General features: G+C 40.4%; 1 protein-coding gene across 1 annotated transcript; it reads left to right on the top strand.

Annotated features, from left to right (window-relative positions):
- Positions 1-211: 211 nt before the first annotated feature.
- Positions 212-9,624, top strand: LOC143027694 (adenosine receptor A2a-like). The gene is made up of 6 exons (XM_076189145.1): positions 212-531; positions 1,335-1,513; positions 1,916-2,090; positions 3,792-3,995; positions 7,049-7,141; positions 9,103-9,624. The coding sequence occupies exons 1-6, from the start codon at positions 214-216 to the stop codon at positions 9,175-9,177; spliced, it is 1,044 nt and encodes a 347-aa protein (XP_076045260.1). The 5' UTR covers positions 212-213; the 3' UTR covers positions 9,178-9,624.
- The last annotated feature ends 1,258 nt before the right edge of the window (positions 9,625-10,882 follow it).

Below are 10,882 nucleotides of genomic sequence, written 5' to 3'. Positions count from 1 at the left end.
CATCCTTCATAATTCTTTTAATGCCCATTGCCAAAATATGTTAAGCTATCCCTAGTTGCCCTCCAAAATCCCCTTTTTTCCCCTCAAGGTCATTGTCCACCCTCAGTAGACAATTATTCACCCTTCTTATTTTCTTCTTCCTTTTGTTCCTTTGTTTATAATATGACACATTCCTTCATTCGACAATTCCCCTTCAGGAAAATAGGGGCAAGGATGTCCCTGCTGTCAACAAACGACTCTTCCAACTCCGGCAGTGGCAACCTGACCTGTGACGACAACCTCCTACAAAAGGAGAACGACCCGACAGGGGAGACCGTGAGTGTGGCATGGACGATGGCGCTGGCCCTTGTTGTGTGGTGTTCCTCGGGGGTCACCATGAACGCCATCTGGCGGTGCCAGAGGCTGCACTCGTTCCAGAACGCCCTCATCCTCAACCTGGCGGCCGGGGACATCCTTCTCGGGTTCGTCGTCTTCAACGTGGCGATAACGAGGGCCTACAACCTTGTCATGGGGCTCCCCTTCGACAGAATGGTAAGAGTACCTCTCATACTTATGTATTTCTGTTCTCCTTTGGTTTCTTGGAGATGACTTTAACACTGAATAGTAGGCATTAACTAAATACCACCAACTTTAAATTTGTGGCCCCGATTGCAAAACTCTGTTTCCATTGGAGTCCGTGGAGCCACTGCTCTACAGCAATGTTTCCCTTACTTGGATCAGACCACCCTATCGGGTGTCCCATATATTCCCATATATCAGTTCAGACACCCACAAACCTGACCAATAGAATATCAGAACTACGCAATTATATCTACCGTTATTGAATATTCAATTCACTTTTGTATAAGCGAGATCTCTTATAAAATGGGACTTATTCCCTGTCAACAAAATAAATACATTATGGGTCAGCTTTGACTACTGACAAAGTCAGAAAGAACATATTTGCGGTCCACCTGCTCGTACAAGACGGCTTACGTGTCACCAGTGACTATGTTATCACTGACTGGGGTATATAAACGTTAGTGAACCCAATCAATATTGCTGTATTCTGTTTATCTTGAAGCTTACACGAGAACGCATACGACACTATCGCCACGTCAGCCATCTTACTCTAGCATGGACAATGTAGAACTGTAATACTTGTAATATTGATGTCATCTCTGTGACTCTGCAGCAGCAGAGTTGGTGATACGGGAGAGATAAATTTTGCATACATTTTCCTGGATTCGGTGAGAAGTGCGGGAATCGAACCTACAACTACGTGAATACGAGACCAGTACATTTCCTATTAAACTACCAACAAGGGACTGCTCGACCCTTTCCTTCCCTTGCAGGCTCTGGGCATGTGCATGGTGAGCATCATCCTGATGTGCATGTCCCGGGCCTCCATCATCTCCTCGCTGCTGGCCATCGCCCTGGACCGCTTCCTGGCCATCAGGGAGCCACTCCGCTACTACCAGATCCTGACGGCGCCCATCCGTAGGGCCGTCGTCGCTGCCATCTGGAGCGTCAGGTGAGGAGTCACACCAAGGAAAAGTAGTTTGTCAGTAACAATAATAGATAGCGCTTCTATCTTTGGGGACAAAGTTTCATCCAAGAGAGATTTAAAGTGGGCAGTAGAACAGATTAGTTTTCTTTTTTTTATGGATTATCATCATTTTTCCGTGAACCTTATTCAAAATGCTTGGCAAACCACTTCCTCTCTAAGATCTGTATTCTTTTCTTTCTTCTTTTCCGTACAGATAGGCACTACACATCTTCTCTTCCAACATTTTAGTACATTCACTTCTTCCTTGCGCTTCCAAAGATTTTTTGTAACTATCAATGAAACATCTTCCTTGCCCAATATCTCCCTCTCAGTATTATATTGACTGAGTTTTTCTGTGCATTTACATGTCCTTCTGACCATTGGCAGCCTGACAGAGATGTTGGTGTTGCTGCTGCCGTGGAGTCGCGGCCCTAGCTGGACCCACTGGAAGAACGAGTGTTTGTTTGGTCCCGTCTTCGGACGTCCCGTGGCTGTGACCATCAACCTCGTCCACTTCGCTGGGAGCTCGGCCGTCCTCGCCATCTACGTCGCCCTCTTCAAGGTAAACAACCAGATAGGAAGCCGCGAGCTGATCCGAACTGGCCTGAAAGATAGATTACCACCCGTCCGTTGTTGCTGTTGCCTTCTTTTTTTTTTTTTTTTTTTTCAAGGTGTTGGAGAAGTCGACGCATGCACATTTCGGGATTTAGTCACAAGCTAATTAATTATCTTTTTTTAAGCAATCTTTAGGACATTACATGATTCTGTGTGTACTACCGTTTTTAAATGGGTTGTGTATTAAATTTGTATATGGCATTTTGAGACGGCTTCGTATGTAATTCATCAAAATAAGGATCATCCCTTCCCCTACCTTTATCAATAAGGTCAAAAGAGGCTTGGCCTCGAGACGTGACACCATTGGGATAGAAACGCTGGAAACTAGTCTGTAACAACGTGCCGGCTCGTATGTGCGCCTTGTACAGTCACTGTCAGAATTCTCCAACCACCCTGTGATTTCTATAAAGTAAATGCAACATTGTAAGTGTAAGTCTGAGAAATAGACATTTGGAAATGGATGCTAAGAGGAGACTGTATGAAGAGATGATTGCGCCGACAGCACTGTATGGGGCAGAAACATGGAACATAAGACAGGAAGAGAGGAGGAGTTTAAATTTGTTTGAGATGAAATGTCTGAGAAATATGGTAAGGGTTACTAGGCTAGATAGAGTGAGAAACGAGGGGGTGAGGAGGAGAGCGGGGGTGGAAAGGGAGTTGGGAGATAAGGTTTATGAAAGAGTATTGGGATAGTTTGGACGCATGGAAAGGATGAGTGAAGAAAGATTAGTAAACGAGATGTAGAAGGTAGAGGCAGAGGGAGTGAACATGAGGGAGCGATCAAGAATGAGATGGATGGACTGGGTAAAAGGGGCATTAGGAAATATGGGAATGTCTGTTGAGGAAGGAAGGAATAAGACAGAAGATAGGGGTGAATGGAGAATGTTTGTGTATGGATGATGCTGTGAGGCATGGAAGGGAGTGGGTGGGGGATGGGGGTGAGGGAGTATGTGTGAATATTTTGACTCAGCCCAAAGGGACTTCTCCCCGTCTCTTTTTCTACGCGAGGAGACGGAGAGAGCGGGGGTCCCCGATTAAATGAAGTGGCCTTGCTATGGATGTGCTGTGTCTTGCTGCATTGTTTCTGGTCTAGGGCGGTGGGCGAGATACAAGGATAACCCGTCATCCAGGTGGAGCCAAGAAAAGAAGGAGGGAGGGGTGGTGAATGGGAGTGAAGTTTGTGGGGATGAAATGGGTGGGAGTGGATTTATGCCTTTGACTTTAGCTACCTCCCTTGTAAGGGGGAAAAAGCCCTTGGTATATGAATGTAAATGTAACATTTGTTGATAGGTATTTCATACACTTATACATAAATGTTTCATAAAGCACATGTCACCTTACAAAGATAATCATAGGGTTCTTTTAAGATTACGACGGTACGAAAGACTTGGGAATACAACACTCCTTCCATGTTTCAAATTGTCCCTATCTTGTCAGTACTAGTGCTGGTGTATCCTATGTCCTTCATTACAATGAATGACCTCAGAATAATTATGTGCAAGCTCAGCCACTCTAGAATTGAGTCCATGTTCACATTTACCGGTGCGCGTTTGCATGACTACCTGGCGAAGAACGGGTGAAATGCCCTGAGAGTGTATTTAGGTGCTTCACTCATTCGAACCCTCCCTTCATGACTTCCTACTTTCAGATCGCACGCAAGCACCGCCTCCAGATCCAGCAGGAGCGACAACTCTTCGGCGAGTACCACACCAATACTTTCAAGGAGAACGTCAAAGCAGCCAAATTCACACTCCGCATCTGCATCGTGTTTCTGGTCTGCTGGTGGCCGCAGAACATCCTACGCTTCCTCGAAGAGGCCTTCGGGTACGTCATCCACGGCACTACATTGCAGGTCAGTGATGCCACGACTCACCAAGTTGTGAATAAAGACACTCCTACTCTTCCTGGGTCGTCCTGCCGTCAGCGTGCGTTTCATCATGATGAATCGGTGGGGTTGACCCATGCATGTCGCAAGACAAGGTTCGTTGACTGAGGAGCTGCGCATTTTTATTCATGAAGCTGATCAAAAATTATCAGAAACTCGATCTTCAAAGTATTTTATTTTTCGATTTTTCGTTTTCTTGTTAAACTTTATCTGACTATGGTTAACCTACTCCAACCTAACCTCAACCTACTTCACTAAATCCCTATTCATCCTGGGAAAGACTGTATTTGCGTACCACCCTCCATTGAGCCATATTATCAAATATAAATAAGGGTTTGACGAGAAACTTTAGATCCACTCCGAATGGGGTCTTGCCCCTGCCCCTTTACCTTGAATAAAGTTGTCTGTCATCCTTCAAGGCCAATCTACAAACTGGAATAATCAACCCAAGGGGGTCAATCATGTTGTCAGTTTCCACTTCACTCTGCGAAATACTTCCCAGGCCACTGTTTATCAATGTGTTATCTAATAATTGTTTACAAATTCATAGTTAAAATATGCCCATTCAGCTCCGGATTCAATTTTACCATACATTCAAACCTTACAATCATATTCAAATTAATAAATATATGTGTGCAAATATGGGACCACATTACAAAAAATGTGCATAAAAGGGCACACATGTACACACAATATATCTATACATACATACATACATACATACACAAACACACTCATATATATATGTGTGTGTGTGTGTGTGTGTGTGTGTGTGTGTGTGTGTGTGTGTGTGTGTGTGTGTGTGTGTGTGTGTGTGTGTGTGTGTGTGTGTGTGTGTGTGTGTGTGTGTGTGTGTGTGTGTGTGTGTGTGTGTGTGTGTGTGTGTGTGTGTGTGTGTGTGCATGTGTGTGTGTGTGTGTGTGTGTGTGTGTGTGTGTGTGTGTGTGTGTGTGTGTGTGTGTGTGTGTGTGTGTGTGTGTGTGTGTGTGTGTGTGTGTGTGTGTGTGTGTAAAAGGTTTTCTCTTATGCATATCTCATTGAAAACGATGGCTAGTTGTGCGCTTTCTCAACCCAGAGAAATTACCAAACTTAGTAATCTATTATAAGACCAAGACAATAAGCCACCTCCTACTTAAGAGCAGCCCGCACCAAGAAACTTCAGAAGCCACATGTCATCTATAGGTTCAAATGCACCTGAGGGAACTGTGAAATCCTCCCCTACACCTATATTAGCATGACGACAATAAGGTTATCCCATCGCCCTTCATACCACTTTACATCAGGATCCCTAAAAACCACATAAGACCTGAACATGTCATAGCCCTGACTAGAAACATGTTAGAAGAAAATATATAGGTTTTGGATATATGTAATTCGATAAATGCTTCCCAGTCTTAAAGGCATTATATATCAGAGTTGAGCCCCAATTTAACATACAAGCAGAGGACCTCAAGGCACTTCCAAGCATGCGAGTAACCACCACTACCCCAAGCACGCAACAAACCATCACAAACCCAAGTATAGGACAAAATGTCACAAAATCAAGCACGCGACATTTCGTCACAACCCAAAGCCGGAGGCCAAGGACTCGAACCTGTGCTATCACGTGACAAGAGTTAGAACTATTGTTAACTATACGAACGCGGGAAAGTATTTGTACAACATTGAATGGGTCCCAGTGAACATATATATATATATATATATATATATATATATATATACATATATATATATATATATATGTATGTATATTATCAACCACAACACTTTAATTCTAAGCCATCAACATCGAGAAACTCGAGGTCAACATGCAGAAATTGTAACGTAAATATATAAGAAAAGTTGCGCTCATCTTATATATCTCTCTTGATGGTGCAATCGGTTAAGTTACTAACGCTTGACACGTGATAGCACAGGTTCGAGTCCTTGGCTGTACCACGATTCAATTTCTGCATGTTAGCCTCCTCGAGTCTTTCGATGTTGATGGCTTAGAATTCAAGTGTATTATGGTTGATAATATATATATATATATATATATATATATATATATAGATAGATAGATAGATAGATAGATAGATAGATAGATATAGATATAGATATATAAGAAAACACACAAAGAACTCGTCGTTTGAAGTTTATTCCTACGTTTCGAATCCTGCCCGGTGTTCATCTCCACGGTAATACAGTGGCAGCAATAGGAAATCTATATAAAAAAGGACATACCTGGTACACTGGATTAGGCAACCCAAATAACCCTTACACTGCCACCGAAAATACATATAACAAGGATTAAACATAGCGTAACCAAAGACACCCGAAAACATTCCAGATGGACACTATATCGCATACTTCACAAATCAGAATTAGTATCAAATGATGTGGCAAAGCAAAATTATGCAGCAAAACCCCTCAAGTCCAAATATACTTTAACTGCTCATCGCCCGTAACGCAAGAACACAAAACATACAATAAAAAAAAACAGACGTAGAAAAAAAAAACATCAAGAATGAAAGAGTAGATAGGCGATTGGCCCCAAGATGGACCAAAAGTCCACATGTCAGGATGCACCACAATACATTCATAAACATAAAGGTGGCAAGTACAATGTAGAAAAAATATACACATATATACATTTATAAAATAATTTGATATAGTCACCCAATTCTTAGGTTCCAGAACTTTCTTGCCAGTCCTCTTTTTCGTATATTACAAAGGATTACAAAGGCGGAGCATGCCGACAGGAGACCTTTTGGTCCATATCTAGGTCGGATGCGAAAAAAATCGTAATAATAAATTAATAAATAGAAACTATTGATGTAAATAACAAAATACATAAATAAATGCAGAGGTATAGTTAAATAATAAACAAACAGGTAAATAGTAAATAATAATAAATTGACATATAACTAATATTTGTTTATTCATTTAGTTACCTATATATTTACTTATTTGTTTATTCGTATCTACATTCAAATATGTATTCATTTGATGATTTATTCATTTATTCATATATTTTTCAGAAATTTCTCGAGCTTCTCTTGGTCATCAACTCGGCCCTGAACATGTTCTTGTACGCTTGGTTCAACAAAGACTTCCGAGAAGCTTATTTGCAGGTACGGTGGTCTTCCGCCATGGTGCAAAGAGATGGTCTGACCAACCACAATATACTAGACCAGCGTTTTTTCAACTTTTTTTTTTTTTTTTTACCCTTGCGTAATCATTAAGATAAATTGCATGTCTCAAGGAACCCCTGCGCAAAAAAAAAAAAAAAAAAAAAAAAAAAACGCGTACAATATTTCTCATTTTATTTTCATCGTAATAATAGGTTAGATAGGATGATGTCTATATTACATTATTACAATAACCAAGAATATGTCGTGCGTGTTTAATTATATCACGCATATGAAATTAGATAAAAAATCAAAAGTGCATTAGGTTACCTCACTTGTTCTCGCGAAACCCTTAGGGACCTTTTGCGGAACCTTGGGGTTCCGGGGAACCCTGGTTGAGAAACGCTGGATTGGACTAATAGGTATGGAAAAGCACAGAATGTCTTAACATGGGACGTGCCCAAGGGAAAACATCACGTGGAGCTTAGCAAATCCTGTCGTGTTTTTGTTTACTGTTTTGGGACTAGACGTTGTCCATCCAGGGTGTAAAGGTATGTCCAAGATACGAAGAGGCCAAGATATGAGGAAATAGATACACTTGCTTGCAATTACACATCTGGATGAAGAGTATTTGGCAATGATCATAAAGAATTTTTTTGGCAGCCCACTGAGTGGAACTAGGGGGTCGAAGATTCATATTTCTGCCCGGGTCTGGTATGGAAATTTCTCTCTCATTCAGCCTTTGGGGAACAATGATAAACCTAAAGCAACAGGACTATTGAAATTGCTGTCTACGTTACTGTTGTGGTGGGCAATGCACGTGCCCTTGTTCACAATAAGCAGCACTTCCATGCCTGGGATTGTTATTGCACAAAAGTGAGGGAGTCAAACCAGTAGTAAAGAAGATTCTTAAGGAGGGTAACATAGCAGAAGCATAATGTTTTGTTATCATTTGTTTTGTTTATTTGTTTTGTTGTCATTTGACCGTTTGTTTATTATTATTTGCTTGATTCTTATTAGTTATATGTCAATTTATTATTATTTACTATTTACCTGTTTATTATTTAACTATACCTATGTATTTATTTATTTTATTTATTATTGTTTATATTATTATATTTTATTTACTTATTTATTTATCTATTTATCATTATCACAATTTTTTCGCACCCGACCTAGTTATGGACCAAAAGGTCTCCAGTCGGCACGCTCCGCTTTTGTAATACTTTTTAAGGATCAGCAACCCTGAACTCTACAATCATGGAAAAAAAAAGGTTAATTGACTTGGTCTGTGAGAATGTAACTGAAATGACTACAGTATATGAAAATGAGGAATTTCCCTCCCCTACCCTTTCTAAAGAAACATGTCCTGAGCAAGCTATCGTAATGGTATGCCCAAAAAAATATAGTACAAATACTTCTTGAGGAAAAGTATAGTTGTAACTCAATCTACTTTTCTCTTGGTTTGTTAGTTATTCTTATGTATTTATCTACAAAACTCACCAGCAGTTTTCCTGTCATTTCCTTCGCCCTTTCCAAGCTTCCAAACACACGATTCACCTGCTATATTCTTCCCCGCTTTGACACAGAATTTTCCGACTGTTATCGTGTATTTAGTATCTTATTGATCCACTGCATGACATTGAAGAACTCAGTTTCATCGTCAACTGGTAATATTTTCTATGGTTGGAGAAGGTGACGCAAATGCAGAGATGACAAATTCCCGGACTAATGTCAACAACAGGATTTTTTTTTCCTTTATGAACGTGATCAAACTTGGCCTGAGAATCCATCTTGAAAGAAGACATGCGATTTCCCGAGAAATTTCACTCAATTTTTTTAGACTACACTAACCTCCTTTAAGATAGATAAGTAAATACATAAAAATCCTAATCTAGAGAATATCTGGAAGGATATAATGAGGGTACATCCTTTCTAACGTCTTCCCCAAATTACACTTGCAGATGATTCGCCGTAAACGCCAGAATCGAGTGAATATAGTTCCACCAACCGACATGCTACCCGCTCCCCGTCAATGACTTCGTCAACAAACATACTGCGCTTCCCCGCCATGGCTTCCTTATCCGACGCAGAGTAACTGTGACTCGCTACAATTGAGGCCTCTTTACCCCTGATGTTAAACTTGGAAATTGATCCACCCAAGGAAGCAAACTCGCAGAACTCTCCAAGTCACTCTTCAATTGAATTCTCTCTCCCTAGTATCTGGAGTGATACCAAGCTTCAGGTGAAAGGTCTTCTACTTGGGGGGGTGTAAGTCATCTCCAGAGAATTTCCCAAACTAGGCTCGTCTTTAGTATCCTTGGCCAGTGGCAGACTTAACGGGTTGGTTTACCACAACATAAGGTAAACAAACATTTTTTTGGTACTTCAGGTGAGTATATTTTTTCGTGAAGAATTGAAAGAATGACTGTTATTCTTTAAATTTTAGTCATTTCTTCTTCATACAGCTATATGTATAGTTTACGAGTGACAGCATTCACATTTGAACTCAAGTTTGAAATGTTATCTTCTGTATCTAAAGTTATGCGATATATATATATATATATATATACATATATATATATATATATATATATATATAGCTTTAGATACAGAAGATAACATTTCAAGCATGAACATTGAAATAATGAGCTAAAGGGGGGACTACGTTTCGTTAAAGCCATTTGTTTGTAGGTTATGTTTTGAACGTAACGTCGTACTAATTAACAACAACTACCATCAACTCCAATTATATTCGTTGTTTTTAGTTAATATTAGCATAAATACATTAATATATTGTTTGTTTTTGTTGTGAAAATTATATATGCTGCTTGTCGGTCATTTTAAGTTACTTGTCGGTCTAAATATGTTAACTGTCGGTTGACTGGGTAGGCGTCGGCGGTTCAGGACAAGATTTATCGGCAGAGAAAAAACTGTTTATTTCTACATATATAGTATGATATGGTAGAAACAATTTTCACACAAAAAACAAGCATTGTTGTAATTCATATGCTGCTTGTCGGTCATTTTGAATTACTCGTCAGTCCAAATATGTTACTTGTCGGTCCTTGTCGATCTTTAGTGCGACCCTATCTAGACGGTAAGAGACAGTCACAATGTCTGGACAGCTCTAAACGGTACCGGACGGTAGTGGTGGGCAGCTACCGGTAAAGTTACCGGTTTTATCGGTAACAACCTTAACGGTAGCTTACCGGCAACAATTCTGCTACCGTTAAGGTTCCGTTAACCGATAAGCTATACCATAACACTCGGAGAGCGGTAAGCACGTCTCGGCTTGGTGGTACTGAGTGACGGTACTGACGGTAGTGGTGGGCAGCTACCGATAGTTACGGGTTTTATCGGTAACAACCTTGACGGTAGCTTACCAGCAAAAATTCTGCTACCGTTTAGGCTCCGTTAACCGATAAGCTATACCATAACACTCAGAGAGCGGTAAGCACGTCTCGGCTTGATGGTACTGAGTGACAATACTGACGGCCCACTGTACCGCTAATTTTACTGGTTAAACTTTTACCATTAAGCAAGTATGTACCGCTAAGGTCTCGGTAATTATTTTACCATTAAAACCGTTTTTTTTTTGGGGGGGGGCATTTTTGTCAATTTCTCAATAGAATTAATGTTATTTCTGTGATCAGCATACGAAATTATATTAATTGTGAAAGTTTCATCGAAAAATTCCGCGTGTCGCCAAATGAAGACTCATATATGTATATATATATGTAT

Source organism: Oratosquilla oratoria, chromosome 8, assembly GCF_046742065.1.
Source record: "Oratosquilla oratoria isolate Oo_2021 chromosome 8, ASM4674206v1, whole genome shotgun sequence".
NCBI lineage: Eukaryota > Metazoa > Arthropoda > Malacostraca > Stomatopoda > Squillidae > Oratosquilla > Oratosquilla oratoria.
The sequence above is the reverse complement of the archived record's forward strand: the minus strand, read 5'-3'. Positions and strand labels throughout refer to the sequence as shown.